The sequence below is a fragment of the Xiphophorus couchianus genome, chromosome 21 (genome assembly GCF_001444195.1).
Source record: "Xiphophorus couchianus chromosome 21, X_couchianus-1.0, whole genome shotgun sequence".
Lineage (NCBI taxonomy): Eukaryota > Metazoa > Chordata > Actinopteri > Cyprinodontiformes > Poeciliidae > Xiphophorus > Xiphophorus couchianus.
Genome location: NC_040248.1, coordinates 19,734,785 through 19,756,672, shown reverse-complemented (window position 1 = coordinate 19,756,672; position 21,888 = coordinate 19,734,785). Strand labels below are relative to the sequence as shown.

General features: G+C 38.6%; 2 protein-coding genes across 2 annotated transcripts; one reads left to right on the top strand and one right to left on the bottom strand.

The window, feature by feature from the left end:
* Positions 1-48: 48 nt before the first annotated feature.
* Positions 49-12,272, bottom strand: cul2 (cullin 2). The gene is made up of 21 exons (XM_028005120.1): positions 12,146-12,272; positions 11,016-11,154; positions 10,602-10,704; positions 10,393-10,487; positions 7,893-7,998; positions 7,683-7,765; positions 7,293-7,389; positions 5,898-6,008; positions 4,912-5,074; positions 4,681-4,805; positions 4,457-4,564; positions 4,271-4,330; positions 4,028-4,156; positions 3,837-3,923; positions 3,528-3,680; positions 3,355-3,432; positions 3,205-3,271; positions 2,396-2,598; positions 2,177-2,278; positions 1,977-2,093; positions 49-851 (listed from the first exon to the last, which is right to left on the bottom strand). The coding sequence occupies exons 2-21, from the start codon at positions 11,132-11,134 to the stop codon at positions 720-722; spliced, it is 2,238 nt and encodes a 745-aa protein (XP_027860921.1). The 5' UTR covers positions 11,135-11,154; positions 12,146-12,272; the 3' UTR covers positions 49-719.
* A 530-nt stretch (positions 12,273-12,802) lies between these two features.
* LOC114136821 (cyclic AMP-responsive element-binding protein 1-like) lies at positions 12,803-20,616 on the top strand. Its single transcript, XM_028005126.1, has 7 exons — positions 12,803-12,924; positions 13,817-13,885; positions 13,975-14,145; positions 14,385-14,516; positions 17,204-17,293; positions 19,180-19,330; positions 19,666-20,616. Exons 2-7 carry the CDS (start codon positions 13,822-13,824, stop codon positions 19,808-19,810), a joined length of 753 nt encoding a protein of 250 aa, XP_027860927.1. The 5' UTR covers positions 12,803-12,924; positions 13,817-13,821; the 3' UTR covers positions 19,811-20,616.
* The last annotated feature ends 1,272 nt before the right edge of the window (positions 20,617-21,888 follow it).

Here is a 21,888-nt window from a genome sequence, read left to right as displayed (position 1 = left end):
ACTCGTCAACCACATTCTGTGAGAACTCTAATGGACATATCACAGGTATTTACATAAAAGCTTTCAGTGTTTTTATTTATTTATTTTGACAAGCAGCAAGATCATGTTTGTCACTCATTTCTCTTTACATGTGAAAGATAACAATAGTCAGTATACCAGTTTTATTACAATATTTTTTTTCCTAAGTTCAGTACATTTAACAAAGAAAGAAAGAGGGGAAAAAAAACACACAACTGCAAACGTGAGAAAAGAAAGCATGTTTAATATGTAGCCATCAATATGTCTTTTGTCCCCCCCTCTGTACTCTTTCAACAAATAGGCTCTTCTGATCTTTCTTTTCCAACAGCTAGAGAGGCATGTTCTTTTTGACGTTGGACGCACAGGTGCGTGGCACTGGTGATGCTGTAAACAGTTTAAAAACCAGAAAGTGGGAGAGGTTTGAATAGGAGAGGGGCCTATCAGAGTGGTGGTGCGAGCCGGCTGTCTGGCGTTGACATGATGTCATCAGTCATTTTTTAAAATTCTTTTTCTTTCTTTTTTTTTTTTCCCCGTAGATGGAGGCACAAAGTCCTGCTTTTGATCGTCGCAGACAGCCTGCAGTTCAAAATTCTAAATTAGATGAATGAGTCTGTTGTTGCGGTTTTTGTTCATAATTTGAAACCTGTCCCATAGGTGAGTCTCTGTGTGGAGATGCTCCCTTCGTCGTCGGCTCATGGGGCCTATGCGACGTAGCTGTACTCGTCGGCCGACGTCTGGCTCCGCTCGATGTACTGCTTGTCGATGAGCACCTCGATGCACTTCTTGATCATGCTGATACTGGGGTTGAACCTGGCTTTGGACTGATTGATTACCTGAACACGTTTAGGAAAAAAAAAAAAAAAGAATTTAAAAAAAAAACAACACAAGGCATTGGGTGATTTTTAGACCGTTACTTTTCTCCCTGTGTTCCTTGGTCTTCGTGTTGCTCTTTGTTCCCTAATATTCTCTAACAAACCTCCAAGACCTTCAGAGAACAGATGGATTTATACTAAGAATGAGATGATTAATCAAATTAATCACCACAAATTGATTACTAATCTAGTAATCGATTAATCGTTGACTGGTGTATACAAACTCAAAAAAAAAAAGAAAAAGGAAGTCAATTTCCGAAAGAACAATACCCAAAGCAGTAATTAAGTCAAAAGTGTACAATATATATATATATATTTTGCATTTATGATAAAACCGCATTTGTCTCTATATATGTTTTATCCAAAACTCCTCAATCTGAACTGCTTTTAGCTACACCCGGTTCAAATTCGCTGAAGAAATAATAAAAATAATAATTTTTTGAAGTCCTGATTTATCATGAGATGAAATTACACATAGATAGACCCCATGTTTAAATATATTAAAATGTATGTTTATTCACATTTTACATTTACTGTTTTAAAAAAATCTGGTTGAGACAACTCCTCAATTATACTTAAGTAGGCAAGTATGCTTTTAATATAATAGAACTAAATTTAATTAAACTCAAAAATACTTAAGTTATTCCAAATGACAATTAAATGTTGTAACTTATATCACTCAAATATCGTCAAAACAGTCGTTACGGATGATCTCCAACAGCAGTCAATCTCGCAACGAATCTGAAGTGGCCTCTGACTGACTGGAGTCGCACATCATAAGTATTTGAAAGTAAAAGAAAGGAGAGAAAAAAAAAATCCTTCCAGCTAAGCAGCATCCAAAACCAGAGGGAAAAGTTGTCCAAATATGCAACGCCTCAATCAAAAGAGCTATAAACAAAGATTGAATGAAAAGAACAGTTCAGAACTAGTGTAATAGAGGTATTGCAACAATGAGTGAACAATTCCAGGACGCTCCTGATCGCTTTGTTTTGTGTCACTTAAGTATGTTCACCCTTTATCCCCGCTAATGTTCATAAATCCTAACAGTTCAAATTGAAAAGGTCTTGACCCTATCCACCCACTCACCTCCTGGATGAGGGCGTTGTGTCGGAGGACCTTCCGCGCCTTCATGATCCTCACTATAGCAGCTTGTAAATACATTTTGCGGTCCTCGTCGACGGCGCTCCTCGTCTGCTCCATCTCCTGAACGTTACAGACACGCGGCGGTACAGTTGGTTATCGCACGGCCCATTTCTCAGTAGGTTGGCGGCCGGCAGTAGCCTTACCTGCGGCGTGTCTTTCTGCATCGACGTCGTAATCTTGAACTTTGTTCGTTTACTGGTGAAACTCATATTTAGTGAAAACGTGGACTCTGTTTCGATCTCCTCCTGTGCACAGGGGAAAACGTACACTACTTTCAACGTCTGAACCCAAAACCTGAGTGTACCTCACCGCTAATCTGAGGGTAAAAAGTAACTGTAGCCAAACATTGTTTTGCGTTAGACCTTCTGCGAGTCGTGGTTTAGCATCTTGACGTCCATCAGGGACTTGATGGTCTTCTGCAGCTCCTTCTCGTTCATCTGGGTGCCGTCCTGCAGCTCCTTGTACGTTACCGTCTGGCTGTTGTTGAAGGCCAGAAGCACAGCCATCTGGTATGTGGTTACCATGGCAACGTAGGGTTTGGATAGGAAGTTCATTTTTACTTCGCCTGGGAGAAGGGGTAACAAGCATAACGCCAAAGTTCAGAAACTCTCGTCGCGTTACTTTTAAATAGAGTCCAATGACGTTTGCACAAGATTACTGTGGAGTGTAAAGCTGCAAAGAGTTTCTGCAGGTCTAACCAACTTAAATTTAAGATTTTTAGAGACTGTTGTGAACGATGTTTAAGACCTGTATTGTCACAGAAATGTGCAAACTTCATCTAGCCAATTAGTGAGAAATTTACACTTGCCCATCATAAATGCAAAAAAGCTAGCTAGCATGCAAAGGATATGTTAGCAAAGTTATAAGTAGCTTCAACTGTCTTGAGTGCGACTCAAACTTTTGCCTGACAACAAAGTCCCACAAGAAAAAAAAAATACATTGAATATATGAGATTAAATAATCCAGGCAAGGCAAAGTTTAAAATCTGTGATTGACGTCTCAAAGGTTTGCTTACTTTTTAAAAATGAATTTAAGGCCTAATTTAAAGATGTGATGACACTCTGCGACAAGAGCTTTAAAAAGAGTTGAGCACTATTATAATGTCTTTTCCTCTAAGTTTAACCAGAACATGCTGAATCATCTTACTAAATCTGCCATCGTTTTGTGTTACCTGTGCAGAGATAGTGCAGCCAAGTCAACTTCCTCCCACTGAAGTGCTGATTATAGAACAATTCAAACTGCAAAACAGGGCAAAAACGGACAGACATGATCAGAAGGCGCTTCTTTCGCTACAAGTACAAATCTCAGCAGCTTCGCTCACCATCTGAACGCTCTTCTCTAGTTCTTGAGGGATGGCGAACGTCGACGAGGGGACGTGTGTGAGAGGCCAAGCGCCAGCCTGCAAAAAAAGCGAACGATATGCCAAAAGTGTTTGTTAAACTAATATTTCTGGCATCTTTTCAACCGCCCGTTTTCGGCTTCCTCACTGCCGACCTGTAATACGTAGATCTGGAAACTGATCCCCAGGTCCACCACCGTCTCCTGCGTCTTGATAAAATTGTTGAACTTGTTGTTGAGGTCGGCGCTCACGCTCATGTCCGTGTACATTCTGTGAAGTTTGCTGGTGAACTCGTAGCCACAAGCCTGCTGCAAAGTGGACAGAATGAGGTCATAGGTCATTATAATAAAAGTAATACACATAATTACAGTGACCACTATTGACACATTACACAAGAGTCTTCTGGTGAAGAAAAATAATGAAAAAGCTTGTTTAAACACTCAAGAAATCTGCTGTTTATTTACCTTTAGTTTGTTGATCATTGCTTCTTCTGAATCCATCGACAATGATAAACCGTGTATTAACCGCTTTGCTAACATTCTGGCATAAAACTAAAAAAAACAAGAAAAAAACAAATGTGATGAGTTTTGGATCTATTTAAAGCTTCAAACTGAGTCCCATTTGGGTATACTGTAGCACAAAAAGCTTCCTGTACCTTTTGAAAGATGTCTTTGTCGTCTATGTACTTGAACACTGTGATGAAACTGGTCAGCTTGTCCTCCACCTCGTTTTCCGTCATCCCCTTTGCAGATTTCTTCAGCAGATTGTCGCAGTATTTTGCCAGCTGGTCAGAGATAGCAGCAGGATGGGGGTGACTCGGTCAAGGCTCTGCACGTGCAATTCGACATGAGAGTTCCTGTGTGTGTGTGTGTGTGTGTGTGTGTGTGTGTGTACTCACAAGTTCTGGGGCTTTGCAGATGGACTTTGGCTCCCTAAAGTTCACCACAGACGTCAAAGCCTACGAGAGAGAGAGAGACGGCAAGAGAGATTAAAGTGGTAGAAAGGCAATTATAATCAAGGCAAAAAAAAAAAAACTACTACAAGACCACTCTGCAATGAGGCAACAGCTATTTGTGGTTTGTACCTTATCAAGTGCGCTCATGAAGTGTTGATCTCCATTTAGGACTGTGTTAATAAGCTGAACGAATTTACTGTGAACCTCAAGCACGGACTCCACGAAAAGGGTCGGCATCTAAAGGGAGACGGAGCAGAAATAGTTCCCGTCAAAAGTCTAGAAATCAAAAACACAAACAACAAGGCACTTTGAAAGTCCGATGGAAAAAACATAACGTGTGGAGCGGTACTAACATTTTCCTGAGAGAGATTACTGGTGCCTCTGATGCCCTCGTTGTGGATGTGGACCTGCAGCTCCTGGATCATGTGAGGCAACCCGTTTGACACGGCCCGCAACAGGGTGTACATGTTGGCCATGTCTGAACGGAACAAACCATTTCACCGGCCGCTGTTAGCTGAGGTTGCAGCGTGCGAACGGCGTCAGGACATCAAAAAAAAAAAAGAAGAAGCACAAAGCGTACTGACCGTCTCTCTTCTCTTGCCTGATGATGTTCTGGCACTCCCCGTGTAGGAACTGCAGGTGATCGGCCACCATCCTCTGCTGGCATTCATGAATGACTTTGGAGTAGGAGCTGGGGTGCAGGTACTTCCGACATCGGACTTCTTCATCTTTCAATCGGCCCAGGACCTATGAGACGAGAGCGACACAAAATATAGAGAAAGAAGGGTTTTTCTTCTCATAGCAGGAAGTTGTTTTAGATGAGTCAACAACACTGAGCTTGACCAGACAGGAAGTGACTGGATGAAATGTTGGCTTTACTCCCCACTGACTGATTGGACAGGAAGCTTGAAATCATTAATCGTATTAATTGTGATTAATTGACTATTGAAGTAATTGTCAACTAATTTAGTAATCAATTAATCGTTGACTGGAATATAGAGACTAAAAAAAGAAAAGGCCAATTGCTGAAAGAGCAACATATCCAGAGCAGTAATTAAGCCAAAACTGTACAAAATATTTTGTATTTAAGAGTAATACACTTTTATATGTAAATATGTTTTACTCAAAACTCCCCAAGAGACATCATTTAAGGTTCACATGGTTAAAATTCAGGAAAGGAATGCTACGTTGTTACAATTTAGTCAATAAAATGTTTATTTTCTGTGCTGCTCGTTCTTTTAATGCATTTTTAATATTCTATAAAAACGCTGATTAAATGACAAATTTGTAGAATGCGCAAGCTTTTCCTAGCCGATTAATCGCCAGAGTGATCGATTACTACAAAACTCGTTAGTCATCCACTAAAAGGATCACCTTGGTAAGAAATAGGGCTGAGGATCAGGGGAACAGAATTAAAGCCAGAGGTCAACACAATATCAGGTCTGTGATAGTGGCTTAATGTTTGAGCTAATACTCAAGATTACAAACAGCCTGGTTGAACATTAAGAAATTGTGTGAACCCAAACTCGACCAATGAACGACTCCCCACGTTCTCTGTCTGGCGACTTACCTTCTCCATATACTGTGAGCAGTTGGATTCCTGGAGAAGATTGGAGGCTTCCTGTTTGTAATACTCTCCTGTTTTTATCAGAAAAGGCCCTTCAAAGATTTCTTGATAAAACTGCAACACAGGAATAAAAAAACAAACAAACAACAACTGAGAAACATATTCTTTTGTAAACATTAACACAATCCAACAGTTGGGGAAACAAGTATAGTCAAAAATTACATGTGAAAGTCTTTTCTCAGTAGATAGACTTTGAATGACTGACATGAAATGTACTTCTGATGTCAGTAATTTACACGTAAACAGAAATAAAGTAAATCTGTCCAACAATTGAGAATATGTATGATAAAGTGCAGTACATGGGGAATATTTCAGGTTCCATGGAAACAAGTGATCCACCTAATGATCTGTACATACATACCACACAAGACTCCACTGCTGAAGAAAAACCATGGAAAAGCTTGTTTAAAGTTGGCTGAAGAACATTTGAACAAGTACCGTATTATCCGGCCTATAAGTTGGCAATTTTTTCAGAATTTGTCTGGTCCTGTGGCCTTTAGTCAGATGTACACATAATACACAAGATTGCACTTCTGAAAAATAATGGAAAAGTTTGTTTAATGTCTACTGTGGAAAATTTGGATAAGTACCATATTATCTGGTCTATAAGTCGCACTTATTTTCATTATTTGGTCCAGTGACTTATACTCAAGAGCATCTTATGTATGCCTTTTTCCTCCTATTTTTTTGTTCATTTTTTTCATGACTTATGCAACTTACATTCCGGTGCGACTTACTGTCCAGAAAATATGGTGAACGAGGTACTGAAAAAAAAAAAAAAAAAATCTCTTCTGGTCAAGGTGGGACCACAACTCAACACCATGTTCGGTGAATAAATTAAGAAAACTCAACACAAAAAGTGAATTTTTGAGTGGGGGGGACAGCATGATTTGAGTCCATCTTTCCAGGTATGATACCGGGAAACGTCAAATAATTAACAAAAGGATGACGAGATAAGGAATCTGGAGATAAAACAAGGGCGAATGTTTTAGCAAAATGATTATCCCAAGTACAGGAATGAAACTGGAAGCTTAAATCTGGATGTATTTTATGGAATAGTTCCAGTTCTGATTTACGTATGCATTTCTTGGATCGTTACCAACATCTGTTGTGAATTCCGTGTTCACAGCCAAACCTAGCAATAAAATTTTGGCATGTTCAGTGGTTATTTTCGTCGCTGTGCAAGCAATTTAGCGGACTACGCAGTTTTAGCTCTGGATTTTGACCCTTGTGTCTTTTAATGGCACCATATACACAGAAAATAAAAACAACAACAACAACAAAAAAAGCTTGAATACAGCGCAGATTGGGAGAACAGGTGTTTGCTTGTCGGCTCACCTTTAGCGGAAACTTCTTCTTGTACTGTTCAACATGAACAAAAGAGTTGATGACCCCGTGGATTACCTTCTGGTTGGGGTTTTCACCGCAGCGATCACTGCAAGACAGCACAGGTTGAAGACCTGATCATGACGTGTGTTTCCAAACGGGGGGGGGGGGGAAGTCTTGAGGGAATGATTTGTTGATACAACTCGTGTGAAAGTGTTGCAAACATGAGCAGACATGTTTTTTATGGAAGGTTTTTTTTTTTTTTTTGGCACAATAGTCGCTGAAAGGCACTCAAAACTCATTGCTTTTAACTAAGCTAAAAGTTCTATACAGAATCTACTATTATCACATCAGTTGTACGTTATGGAACGAAAAAGAAAAGTCTTTTGAAAGAAAGCTCACTTCTTTATTTCATTCAACAACATCCGGATGAGGACGGCCTGCAGGGGTTCAATCATCAGCTTCTTCCACATATCTAGAGCCAGCTGCAATAACAAGACGGCATTTTGTCACTGTATTATTGTCTCAGAATAGAAATAACAAATTATTTCATCTCAATCAAGTGGGAGACACAAAAAACAATAAGCAACATGTGGAAGAATAGCTGAGTACCTCTCCGATCTCCATCAGCGGCTCATTCATGTCCACTCCCCCATAGCCGTACTGCAGGTCTGCTTCTGTTAGCTTGTTCTTCTTGATAAACTGCGTGTTCAGATACCTGGACGGCATTGGGACAGGCGTAAAATGATGAAATTAGTCGACTGGTTTCATCAGTGACTGCATGTTTAGTTTCGATTTTATTCCCCCAGTGAAAACCAGAAATAAAAGTCTTGTTTTGGTAGCTGCTTTCCAACGGATTCTGGTAAACTCAGAGACCAGGCAGGGGCTGGTTACTGGTTTCATGGTATAACAAGGTGTGAAAGGTTAAGGTTAAATTCTGCTGTTCGACATGGACAAGCATTATGTTTCTAAGTACGGTTGCGGTTTTCTAACCGATCATCAATGTTGCCGATTCCGAATTTTTTGTGTGTCTGAAAAGTCGCTAAATACGACAAAGTTAAGTCGGCAAAAGTGGGGCGACTGTTGTCAACCGCACTTTTTATTGTGATATTTTGTTGTACATTTGTAATACTGGTAAAGATTATGATTAAAAAAATCTTATTTTTGACTGTCACTGCATGGCATAGTATTCATGGCTGCACAAACACATATATCAGTCTTGGAAACCATTCGCATTTGAAATGGACGTCTCTTTCTTGAATTAACTCTAAACTGCACATGGTAACCACGTTTAATCTGATTTTCAAATTTACTGTACCCAGCCACCAAACTGATCCCCACTGGCTGAATATGGTCACTTTAAGATGCATGAAGTTTCTTCAGATGTGCTATCTGCCTCTGTTATGCTAAATATCAAAGACATTTACCATGATGTAAAAAATAAACAAATAGCACACAAATTTTTTTTTTTTTTTCTAAAATACAAATTGATCCCCACACAGTGAGCCACTCCCTGTGCTTCATGAGGTAACACTATAAATAACAGGCATTTAGATGCACAGTCACTCTTGTGAAGAAACACAAATAAAAATAGACTTGAAAGTTCTTTAAAAAGAAACACCGACTCGAATCGGGACACTCAATGCGTCTGCTGGCGTCTGGCACGGGTCGTTTTCAATAAAAAAAACAACAACTAATAAATAAAAACCATAATGGCAGGATCACTGTTGCTTGAGAAAAGAGAGAAGCGACACCCTCTGCGTTTAGGCAGCTGAGACGAAAATCTGTGCTGGATCAGAAATGCAACTGAGCAGGTGTGTTTCTGTGAAAAAAACCCCCCATAAATATGTGAAGAAAAAAAAAAAGACTAAATTAAGTCTATAAATGATTAAGGACAACAAAGTGATAAGCTGACTCTGTTTAGGATGAAAAAGTGATACTAACAGGAGTGGGGAACTCAAAACACTCGGGTCTTTTTCCAGTAAATGAACACATCATGTTTGGAGGTTGCAGTAACAACAGTCACCTTCAATGTGGAACTTGTTACTTATGGGAAATAGCTCAAAGTTTCACTTTCTCTATCAGTAAGGTGGTGAAAATTGCTGGATTTGGAAATATCGGCATACTTTTAGGAAATTTCAGAGATGGAGTGAAGAGCTTCATCCACTAGAGTAGGGGTGACCAAAGTGTGGCCTCGGGCCATTTTTGGTCTTGGGAATCATTTGTGTGGTCCCTGAGTGCAACTCAAATAAATAAATAAATAAAATAAATAAAATTGGCTCTGTGGCAAATGCAGCTGATACAGAAGGATGTTTTGTTTTTTGAGATGACTTTCAATGAAAAGTAAGCTGTTGTCAGGTAGATAATTCATATCTTTCTTTTTACAGCTCAAGTTTGTTTTGCTTTCATTTTTAAATCCCACAAACATCCAGCGCTTTTTTTTCCCCCCAAAATGGGAAAACAAACCTATTCCTTAAATTTGGCCAAATAGAGGCTAAAATGTTTTCTAGAAATCAATCAACCCAAAAAGTTAGGAAACTGGAAGCCTTTCTTCTATTTAGGCAAACATCTGAGATCATTTGTTCGTTTCTACTTTGTTTCATTACAATATTACATACTTAATTATTTCGGAGCACATTAAACAAATCCTTCAAAAATAAAATCTGTTTAATGATTTAATAAAAAAAAAAAAGAAAAAGAAAATCAAAGTTCCCCCTTTCAACTTGGTGTCTTTCGCCCACAATGCAAAAGTTTTGGACACCGCTGCTTTTGAGAGGATGCCAATGCAACCAATCACCAACAAGATGCTAAAACAACTCAATGTTGACAGAGGGAACGTTTTGTCTTAGTTGTGAAATAACAGAAAGCACTATTTCACAAAGACTACCCCGCTCTTGATATAAATGATTAATTACCGCTACGCAACTTTTACATCTTCTTGCATTAAAGTTTCTTAGTAGACAAATCAGTAAGAGCAAGAATTGGTATTTAAAGCTAAGTAAGTTAAAGCTACAAATTTCCAATTAGCGAATCTCTAAAGACAATGCAACATCACACATTTTCCTTTAAAAATAAACTGGAAGGTTAAATTCCGTAAACAGCAGCGTTTCACCTGTACAAGCAGTCCATGTAGTCAGCTCCTTTGCTGTACTCTTCCCAGTACCTGTGGTACATAACTAAAACCTTTTCCTCTGATTCCAGTACTTTCTAAAAAAAAAAACAAAGACAACAACACACAAACGAGTACAGAAGGTGTTAAGAGCAGGAGGAGCACAACAGGAGGTGAACAGGTCGGCAAAGGAGGGTTCGGCGAGTTCTTACCTTGTACAACTGCCTGACATGGTTCTCGAGGAAAACCTTGGTCTCTGTGTATAATCTTTCACCCAAAGGCTCTGGGTATGCAACGCACAAGGCATAAATATCGCTGGAGTTGGGAGTTCAGGATGAACACATTGTTAGTTGCACAAGTAACAACGCTGTATGTTGTTGTCTTACGACAATTATGTTATATAGTTTTGTTACTAAGTCGGCAATGGTCAGCGTGAGATGACCTTGACTGCCGTATTTATGCAAAAATGTCCAACGCAAATGCGTCACATGATCCAATTTGTCTGATCTACAACAATTGCTGAAGCTTTTCAAACTATATGTGAAGAAAATTCAGCCAATTAAATTCATACTTAGGCCCTTTATTAACCTTCAAGTTGCATTATGAAACACTGCAATATAGGATACGAGAATCTATCGTTCCACGTGGCTCTTTCCACGTAGTCGAGCATCACAACAGCCTTGATTGTAGTTAGTAGCTTGTTCCATGTCTCGTCGAAATCCACCACCCGCGGCTTCAAAGACATGGTACAGCTTCTATTTCACCCTAAAAAAAAACAAACAAAAAAAACAAAATAAAACTAGATGAAAATGCATTTGGGGTGGTGGGAACAAAAAAAGATGCTCTAACCTTGACCTTACAATTCATCTTTTAATTTAGAGGACCATTATAAGTCCTATGACAAGGCTTAAGACTGCCAGGTTAGCATGTTGAAAGTATAAACATAGTGGCAAGGAAAAGAAAGTCGATTATGACAGTATAATTGACATTAAATGCATTGTAATAAGACACCAAATGCACGTTTAAGACTGAGAATAGGGCTAAAAAAAATACTACGTTACTGAAAACTACACAAAACAAAACTAATCCTGAAACTAAATCAGTGTAAGAAGCTCTAAGTTTGCCTTAAAACCTCTGTTCAAATCGTCATCATCGAAGCTCCGGGTTACCGAATGCATCTGTACATTCATCTCCGTCAAGTAGCCAGGATTACCACAGCAACAACGCCCCCCAAAAAACACAATGAACACTCAGGTGTGTCCCAGAAAAATCACATTACATCGTGTACCAAAACGGAGGCCCCGTGTTACTGTAACAGGTCATTTAAAGACAAAAATAACACTGCAGCGTCATGACAGCTTTTGGTTCCAGCTACTTATTGTACATAATTACTCGTCTCGGATAAATACACGTTACTGTCGCTTGATAAACACCCCTCTTACCGTTACTATAAACGTAGCTAAGTAAAGGTTGCTGGCTAGCGGAATGACAATCCCAAAATAGGCTGGCGAGCTAAAAGGCTAACTAGCTTCTAGCTAACATGCTACTTCTTCTTCCTGCTCAGTGCCATTCAATTTCTAGGGAACAGCTAGCTACTAGCCGGCTAGTAGCTAGCTAACGGTAGCTTGGCTATCACTATCAAATTGTCATCTTAGTAGTTTCAGCACAGTCGCTCTGACAGCTCAGCAAAACATGTCGCTACAGTCACACAGAACAGCACGCTCAGGTCGAGAAAAGTCGTGAAAGTGCTACCAACCTCTGTACACTAGTTACTTTTATAAAAGTCAGCTTTCTCCGCTGTCACGGACTTGATTTCGCTTTACAAGTCTTCCCTAGTACCTCCAGGATCAAACCATTTCGACTAGTTGGGAATACGCCGTAAAGAAACAAGTAAATGTATTTGAAATGCTATTTTATGATTTTCGACGTGCGAGTTTGTTTACCAATTATACTTAGACTTAGGAACTGTTTTTCAGTTGCTTATACTACTGAGAAATAAATTGACCGAGTCAGTCCCAAATAACAAAAAACACCCTCGTTTTTAATGGTATCGCCCAAAACTACGGGAACCTCTTTGGACGCGTTTCATAAAACTTTTATTTTCAGTATAATAATAATAATAATAATAATAATAATAATAATAATAATAATAATAATAATAATAATAATAATAATAATAACAAATTTATAAAATAATTGCTTTTACTTTTAATATTCTATTATCAATTATATCATTTATGTTCTTGTATATTCTTTTTCTTATTATTATTATTATCATTATTATTATCATTGTTGTTATTGTTGTTGTTTTTCATTTTACAGTACAAATAGACAACATGTCGTTAACTGTATGCTTCTTGCTCATGGGCTTTGAATGTGGAACGAACAAAACCAAAACAAGAAAACGGTCAAACAGTTACTTGGCAACAGAATAAAGCACCAATTAAATTGTGCGAAAACAGACTGATTAAAAAAAATAAAACTACAACTGAGGCCACGCTCCGGCGAAATTAAGCAGTCTTTATCGTGAGTCACGCCATTTACTGTTGTTATTAAGCGTAAGCAATGTTAGTACATTAGCTCTTTACTATTTACTTTACAGTGTAACTTTAAACTTTAACTTTCTGGTGTTTACAAAACGTAGCGCCCCAGGCAGTAATGCTAGATGAAACATCAGTTAGCTTTGTGCTATCCTGACCAAACTTGTGAATTTTCCTGAAGTGCATCATATTTTCATAGCTAGGTTTCCCCTGAACCTTCAACATCTTACCAAAGCCACCAGAGGGTGACACGTAAGACATTTTTATCCCCAAATGAGCCTTTCGTTGTAATAACCATACTTCTGTGAAACGTGCAGTTTAATACAAGGCAGGTTCCCCTTTCTGATAAATTGCTTTAATTTTAAATAGCAGAAGTGTTCAATTGTAAATTCATCGCCAGCAAATAACAACAATCCAAAAGCACTTGGCAAACATTTGCCATTGATTAAACAAATGGCTGTGTAATTAAGCGACCAAGCATTTCATTAGTCATGGGTTATTTGATTGATTGACGTCAAACACAAAAGTGAGCACACCCTTCAAATTTTTGTAAATATTTCTTTTCATAATACAGCACTGAAGATGTGACACTTTGATGCAATGTATCAAATCATTGTACAGCTTGTAACTGTATAACCAAAATAACTCAACTCACCTGCTCCCCATTCACACCTGATACCTTGTAACACCAACAAGTCACTTAATTCCAGGGAGGGAATTACGTGAAAAATTTGGACATTTTTCCATTGTGAGGTACGCCCTTTAGACTCCAGCAATGTAGACATTAATAGCCGTGTGTTTTAGAGTTTTAAAGAGATATCCTGCATAAAGATGCAGAACCAAAGACGAACTGTTTAACATTTTGTACCACTGGGATTCCCTTGCAGTCACAATGTACCAAATTAAGTCCGAGGGAAATGATCAGGTTTACCAGCGAACCATGGAAGCCCAGCACAGTAAGCATGTCCGAAAGCATGATCACAAACAGTTATTATATTATGATATGTAATATATCTGAGCCTTTTTCCCATTCTGCTTGTTCCAGCTGGGCTTTTTCAGGCACCTCCTGTCGGTTACGTTCTTAACACAATGCCAAACCTGCCGTCCTCTTCCATGGGCTGCGCCCAGATGCCGCAGCCTCCACCTCCCACTGCGTTTCCGCTTTATGAGGAGATGTACAACTGTATGCAGCAGCGTTGGATGTACTCACTGTCAGGTAACACCTCATCTTCATCTAGACTACTGCGTATAATGATCCAAAATCTCTAAGATCCAATCTCTAAGCTTTGACACAAGGGACGTTGTGTCAAAGCTGTGTCTTGTAACAACTGTGTAATATTTTATAAATTTCAAACTAAATCACCAAGCGATGAAACCGGTTGCAATAATCTCAGCTGAGAAACACAACTGTCCTGTCTTTAAAGCATTTATTTGTTTTGTTTTGTTGTCGTCAAGGCGTTCCTGCCCAGGTAAAGCAAGACAGTACGCTAACCCTGGCATCTGTTCCTGTAAGAAGAACCAATGAGCAGCCAGCAGCAGAGGACATGGATTCACTGCAAGGACCAAACAGTTTTGTTATGGCACAAGGTAGCTCCTTCCTTCATTCCTTCCTTCTTCCCTCCCACTTTTCCATCCCTCCTCTCTCTGCAAGGCGATCGTGCCTTTTTCCTTTCAGTTATTGATGAATAGCTGCCCATAGTTGCCTGTGTAGATGTGAAAGTAGGATTTTCCCACATCACCTTCTTAAATGTCACCACACAACATTTCTCTGTTATCAGGTTACATTAAAAAAACATGAGCTGGAACCAAATGGAAATTGTCACATTCAGATATATATGGGTTTGTTGGCACGTTCTCTGGTAAAGATGAATAAAGTGTGGAAAGGTATCCAAAGTTGAGAAATTCATTTGGATATTCACTGGCGTCAACACCGATGCTAGTCAGCTACCATTTACTAAAAGGGCAGCAGATAGTAAGTAAGTAAGTAAGTAAACTTTATTTCTATAGCGCTTTTCACAGACCAGGGTCACAAAGTGCTGCACAAAGTGTAAAAAAATAAAATAAATTAAAAGCAACATACAAAACAATAAAACACAGTATTAAGCTAAAAAGCAAGTTTAAAAAAGTGGGTCTTAAGTTGTTTCCTAAAAGTGTCTATACAATCCAAAGATCGAATGGTACAAGGTAGCTCATTCCAGAGGCGAGGCGCCACAGCTTTAAAAGATCTGTCTCCTCGAGTCTTAAAATGGGTCCAAGGAACCATCAGCAAGTTCAGATTGGACGACCTGAGGCTCCTAGTCGAAACATAAGGCTGGATGAGGTTCTTAATATAGTCTGGCGCCTGTCCATGAAGAGCTCTAAAAGTCAGTACCAGGATTTTGTAGTGCATCCTGTAAGATACAGGCAGCCAGTGCAAACTTTTGAGGATGGGTGTAATATGTTCCCTCCTGTGAGCATTGTCCGATAACTTTTATTAAGTTTTGGGTGAGGAGAGAGCGATCTTTGACCGTCTGGCTCTCTAGATTATTCCTGAATCTGATCTGGTGAAGCAGTTATGTGCTCATTAGAATATTTTTTGGGGGGATTATTAATCTGCTGAAATACCCAATGAAGACCAGTTCTTAGTTTCTCTGGCAAATGCTACCGTTTTTGTTTTATCTTTTTGTATTTCAAAAAGTTTATAATCACACTGCCCCTTTTACAATGTTCATAGAGTCATTACTTGCAGACAGTTGGTTGTCATTTGAACGCCATCCGATGGCTATGGAAGTTTGATGATCCTGAGATTCCACCCTTTGCAGTAACCCACACCATCCTCATCCTCATTAAAAAGACAGTGTGACAAGTGACGATAAGTAATTTATTAAATGTTGTCGTAACTCAAATCATCCAGGCATCTCCAGGGAGTCATTGGGGATGGGGATGCTGTAAGCAGGAGGAATCTTTGGTAGCAGTCAGTCTTACAACAAATATAACGAAGCCTCTGACTGAAGACTGTTGCTGTATCACAGTCTCGTGACTGCCATGAAATGCTAACAGCTCAATAGCCAAGTCTTGGATAATACCATCAGTTTTTGCAAGCACTGCTTATCAACCTCATATGCTTTTGCAGCTCCTCTTTAAATCCCGTCTTTTTCTGGCCATGTAGTTGGAAAGTTGGAGTCGGGAATATGCCCATTGTGATTGATAGCAGAGATGGTTTGAGTTTCGTTCTTCTTGCTATGCTCTTTAGCTACTTTGATTTAAGTATTTCTAACAAGACACATGGAAAACCAAATTCATTAAGGTATCTAAGGTCCAAAAGATCATAGTAGTTTAAAACTTCTGGAAAAACTGTAAGGTGCAAAAAAAACCAACAAAAAAAAAAAAAAAAAACTTGAGATTTTTGTTGAAGAAAAAGTCTTAAATTAAGGCCTTAAAATGTCTTAAATTAATTTGAAAAATGTCTGTAGATTGGACAGTCAATGTTAATCACAGATCTTAAATCTTGTCGTGGCAGACAAGACTTCACAATTTTTGACATATGCTTAATTGTTATGCAGCAACTTCCCCCAACCATCCTAATATATATATATATATATATATATATATATATATATATATATATATATATATATATATATATATATATATATATATATAGTCTATTTGGAGTTGCTGAAACTTTGAGGTAAATGAACAATTTCCTCCATCACACATTGTCCTGTCTGTACCTCTGCACTACCTGTAGAGGGAGCCTTTTCTTTTAGTATTAGCCATAAGGAAAAGGCTCTGGTATTATGAGCGCCACTATTTACTCTAAAACCTCTAATTAGTTTGATTTATTTATGAGCATACTAAAAAAAAAAACTATGGGCAGAGTGCTGTTTTTATTTATAGATGAAAATAATTTAGTTTTATGCCTCACTTATGATTGGAAGCGCATATTTCTATATATATTTTTTTAATTTAAGACAATACCAAATGATGGGTCAAGAGCTGATTTAACATTTTGCCCAATCCACCAGGAAGGCTACCTATCTCAATTGCTAGCGCTAAGCTAAAAAGTGATTCTTAATCACAGCCTGCTTTCAAAGAGCAGGATCATTCATAAGCTCAAGATGAGGAAATACAAACAGCAGAGTCCCTGACTCATAGCGCTGTGTCAGGCACCTGGGGGGAGGCGGGAGAGAACAAACCATACTGTTGACATCAAGCAGTGATGTCATAGTGATGTCAATGCCTAATTGTAAACTGCATACATAGTCTCACTGTTGCTTGCGGTGACATTTCAGTGCTGGAGAAGACTTTGAAGAAGACAGTCTCTTCTTGGGAACGTGGGATCGGATACAGCATGGCTGTAACTGGAGATGAGACAGAAGCAGGTATGTGTTTTACTTTGTAACTAAGATGAAGTACTACTTTATGATTTGTTGAATAGCTATATGTTTAACTCAAACTAGTTGCATGTGGAATGAGGTGGAGAGCTTTGGAATGGAAAAATGAATTTGTTTTCTTTCTAAAAAAATTAGATTTTCCTTGGGAAATGTAGTCTTGACTTGAAATGTAGTGTTGACTTCATATAATAACATTTAGATTACTCGCTTGACAAAAGTAATATAAAATAGTTCATTGGCATATACAGCATGCTAAAATCCAACAAGCTCACTTTGAGAAACACTTTGGAAAAGCTCTGCGTTTCTCTCGCCCGTCATCTGTGAAATGCTTCAGTGCTGTGCGCTACCCACTCACTCACTTACTCACTTGCATAGCAGCAGTGGCTGACGTCACTGCTTTTCCTGGAACAGACCCCCAGCAGCAACGTGTAAATGTGAAACAGCAAATAAGATGTATCCTGACGTCAGTCGCAGGACTCGCTGCGATTAGATACGGCTCATTTTTTTTGCAAGCGCCACATATAACTGAATTAGTCAGCAGAGTTTTACGACATAAGAGGAGAGTTCTGTTGACAGAGCGATAGATAAGCAATGTATTGTCACTTAATTCATTTTCTATGTTATTGCCTTTATCTTTGATTTGTTGAAAATGCACTTGTGCATTTGTTTTGCTTGGAAAAGGCTCAGTCACCTAGTTAATCCAAACTAAACAGTTATGTTCCTGTTTGTAGCTGGTTGTTCTGGATGAAAGGAGAAATTGGAATCAAACTTTCTGAACCGAAACAGTTTGAAAATAAAAAATAAAAATATTTTCCCATGTAAAGTGTGGAAAATTATCACAAAAAATGACTGAAGTTTCCGTTTGTTTTCAGGAACTTTTTACAGGAACCGGGATTGTTCTCTGGTGCCATTTGTTGCTATTTCCCTGAATGTTGAGGGGGGTGGTGCTTTGTGGTGCATTCTGATTGGTTGAATCTTGTAAGAATGATACACCATAGTCCTGTAGGTCAGTTTAAACTCCGCTGTGACTTACATTATCTGTTACCTTTAAATATTATTGATTTAAATGACACAAATTGGCATGAAGTTTGACATTTCAGGTTTCACTATTTTATTTCTTTTATTAATAATTTCTTCAGTTTAAAAATGGAAACATATTTTCCTTTTTCATACATCAGCCGTCGGAGGAGACGTGGGTGTCTTTAATGTGCAGTTGAGTAAAACAAATTTATTTTCCTAATAAATTGGTTATTGCAAATTTAAGTTTATTTCCATGATTTCAATTTGCACAACTTTATGGAAATGGAAACATGGCAATTTCTAAAAAAAAAAAAAATCATTTTTTATCAAACGTTTTTGCGCTAGGATGACATGGTTGTTTTGGCCTTATCGAAATAGATGTATTTCACAAAACTGCAGTGGAAACACTTTTATTTGTATCACAGGAGTCACATGATCAACAGCCGGATGTCGCTACTGGTGAAAGCCATAAAGACAACAGGAAGTGGAAGGATGATTAATGGTCTTTTGTTTTTTTTTTGGGCAATGTGCAGCTGGCTCCACCAGCACACAGTTCATAAAAAGTTGTGCGTCATTCGAACGTGTTGAATCGCTGACAAAAATGTGTAGCCTGGGCTGAATTCTCCTCCATGCTTATTTGCTGTTCAAACACAAAAGCTGTTTTGGGGGATTTTTTAAATTATTGTTTTTACAGATTTGCTAACATTTGACCTGTTGTCTTTTAGTCTATAACACAGTATTTTATGTCCCATTATTTGTAACTTGTTAGCTACTGAGTAACCAGTATCCGGTACCCCCATACTGTAGATCAATCTAGTAGTTTGACGTACTGTATTTATTTGGCCTCTTCCCAGGCACTGTTGCTGCTGGCGACTTTCCCAACTGCCAGCAACGCAACCCCACCTCTAGACTGTTGAAGACCGAGTCCGGGTTTGGGAGTTACGGCCCTCAGAAGCCTTTAGAGGACTCCTTGCAGAAGAGGGAGCTCCGCCTAATGAAAAACAGGTAAAGAGGGACCAGTCATTCTCTCTTGTTAGGTCATTCATCTTTCTGTTAGCTTTTCTGTGACGTATTTTTGAAGGAAAGAATGACTGTTGTGGTTCCCCAGCCACAAAATGCTATTTTGTTGAGGCTTTATATCGTTTCAATCGTGCTTTGTCTCAGTATGCTAAAAATCCATCCAACCAAAGTGTAGTTCTACTTTAGCGTCATCATAGCAGTCATGACCGAAACATTACAAAGAAGCTTTCATTATTTATGGCTCCAATACGCTCTCTGTTTAATCCGGGAGAGGAGCCAAAGATGTCCAGGTCTCTAATCGTTGCCGCTGTCGCTTCCAGGGAAGCTGCGCGAGAGTGTCGGCGAAAGAAGAAGGAGTACGTCTCATGCCTGGAAAACCGTGTGGCCGTGCTGGAGCAGCAAAACAAGACTCTCATAGAGGAGCTCAGAGCCCTGAAAGACATCTACGGACACAAAGTGGAGTGACTGCGTTGCAGAGGAGATGGGCAACTTGGGATCCCGTGGACTTTTGTCTGTTTCAGTGGCGTGTTTTTGAATGGAGTCTGGAATAACAAACGCGCTGACACAAAGCACTCCTCGTCGTTAATTTTCTGTGTTCACACAATGATGTCAGGATTTCGAGGGTCGCAATTATCCAACACCAGCAGGACAAACGAGAGCGAGTATTAGGGGGGAAGGTTTGTAAGCGCGCCGGTGTTTACCGGACACAAATGAGTGAGGTTGAGTGAAAATAGCAGAAGTCACTGCCTTTATTCATGCCGCCATCTCATTTTATTAGTGTCGCATTCTGTATTCCGCATGATTAGCTCGACATTGTTTTGCATCGCCAGCTGATGTTGTGAGAAGAAAAAAAACTTGAGAATGTATTTCAAAAAACTAAATTTACTATTATTCCTCTCTAAAAAAAAAAAAAAATCCTGATATTATTATAGTTGCAGGATATTCAATATTTTAGCTGAAAACCAGACTATAAGGTCCCAAAGTTCATATAAGCGATGACATGTCTCAAGACAAGTATCATTGCTTATTTATTTTTGGGCAGTTTTTTTTTTGCCTCAACAGTTTTATGTTAGATGTATATTTTGTTAATAAAATCCCTCATTTGTTTTGTGAGTGAGGAAAGGAGGTTTATATTAACAATACTGTTTAAACCCATTTTGCCTGCCGGATTTTGTGTTTTATTTATTTTTGTTATGTGTTTTTATTCTCTTCAAACACTGTTTGATGGGTTTAGTTTCACCATATTAAAAGATCTTAGACTTTTACACCGATTTTGCCCAAACAGTTTTTTCATCTTGATACCGTGCCAATGCGGATGCAATTTATTGTAAGTATTGTTCAGTTTTTAGGTTCACATTTGGAAAAGTTGAGTCCGATTTTAAGAGGAGATTTAAATGTGTTGATAAAGATTTGGAAATGTAAGGAGTTTTATTCAATGCAGAGGAAGTGGTATGCCAAAATAATTCATTAAAAAAAATACTTTATTAATCCCATATGAATCTTCATGTGTTCCAGAGTAGTTCCCAAAACAGAACCTTAAGAAAAAAGCATTAAAAAAAAAGATGATAGACGCTAAATGCTATCATCCTCTGTTATATTTTTTTTTTCTTTACTATAAAACTGATGTATTTTTACCCAAGGTTATCAAACTTTGAAACTTTTATACTGACTCATACCTCAACAAGTGCATAAGAGAGCTTTTACCATCTTCATATTCAAGCTTGTGTGACTACTCGGATGTTTTGTCCTTCAATTTTTCTACCACTATCAGATGTTTTGTCACATTTTCCAACCGTCAGGCGTAAAAAACCCCCAAAAACATTCTAGTGTTTTGATATGCAGTACACAGTGAGAAAGGATGAGTACGTTTTCCATAAGCCTCACCCAACTGAGAATGGATATTTGAAGAGAACAGAATGCTTCTAACTAGAAAACACGATATACTGTCTCCCATGGAAACCATATTAATCTAAACACCTAAGTGTGGACTAGTGGGGAATTTTGCCACCTGTAGATTGCAATTATGGAAGACTTTCTGACAGAATAAACACAGATTAGGACTTTGATTAATTTTGCACTGCAGGAGATCAGAAACACCATTCAGAAGACGATCTGCTGTGAAACTGCATTCCTGTGAATGCTTCAAACAAAACCCAGCCGTTCTCTGGTTTGACTGAAACAAAACCACACTGGAAAACTCACTGTTCCGGAGCAAGACGCATGTCTGATTTTAGGTTACGTCCTGGATCCAGTCACACATACTGTCAAACATGACAGCATCGATAAAATATGTTATAATGGTTGTTCTACATAAGTCAATTAACACACACACCCACCCAAAAACATTTTACTGACTGAACCGCAAAACGTTCTCACTCCAACACAAAACTCAACCCGTATCAAAAAGTGCAATGTACTTGCATTACCAGTAGGTTGTGCCATACCATCGTACTTGACTGCAGCTACAGCGTGATTATCACACAATGTGGAATAAATCTATATAAAATGGATTTCTAGCAAGTAGATGGATGTATTTCATGGAG

What these genes read in the sequence shown, in the direction of transcription:
- cul2 (XM_028005120.1), bottom strand. Translation starts at nt 11,134, where the DNA reads ATGTCTTTGAAGCCGCGGGTGGTGGATTTCGACGAGACATGGAACAAG. An exon ending in ATGTCAGGCAGTTGTACAAG is followed by an intron (nt 10,488 to 10,601) that starts GTAAGAACTCGC and finishes TTTTTTTTTTAG; the next exon opens with AAAGTACTGGAATCAGAGGA. An exon ending in ACAACGCCCTCATCCAGGAG is followed by an intron (nt 852 to 1,976) that starts GTGAGTGGGTGG and finishes AAACGTGTTCAG; the next exon opens with GTAATCAATCAGTCCAAAGC.
- LOC114136821 (XM_028005126.1), top strand. Translation starts at nt 13,822, where the DNA reads ATGTACCAAATTAAGTCCGAGGGAAATGATCAGGTTTACCAGCGAACC. An exon ending in TTGGATGTACTCACTGTCAG is followed by an intron (nt 14,146 to 14,384) that starts GTAACACCTCAT and finishes GTTGTCGTCAAG; the next exon opens with GCGTTCCTGCCCAGGTAAAG. An exon ending in TGGAGATGAGACAGAAGCAG is followed by an intron (nt 17,294 to 19,179) that starts GTATGTGTTTTA and finishes GCCTCTTCCCAG; the next exon opens with GCACTGTTGCTGCTGGCGAC.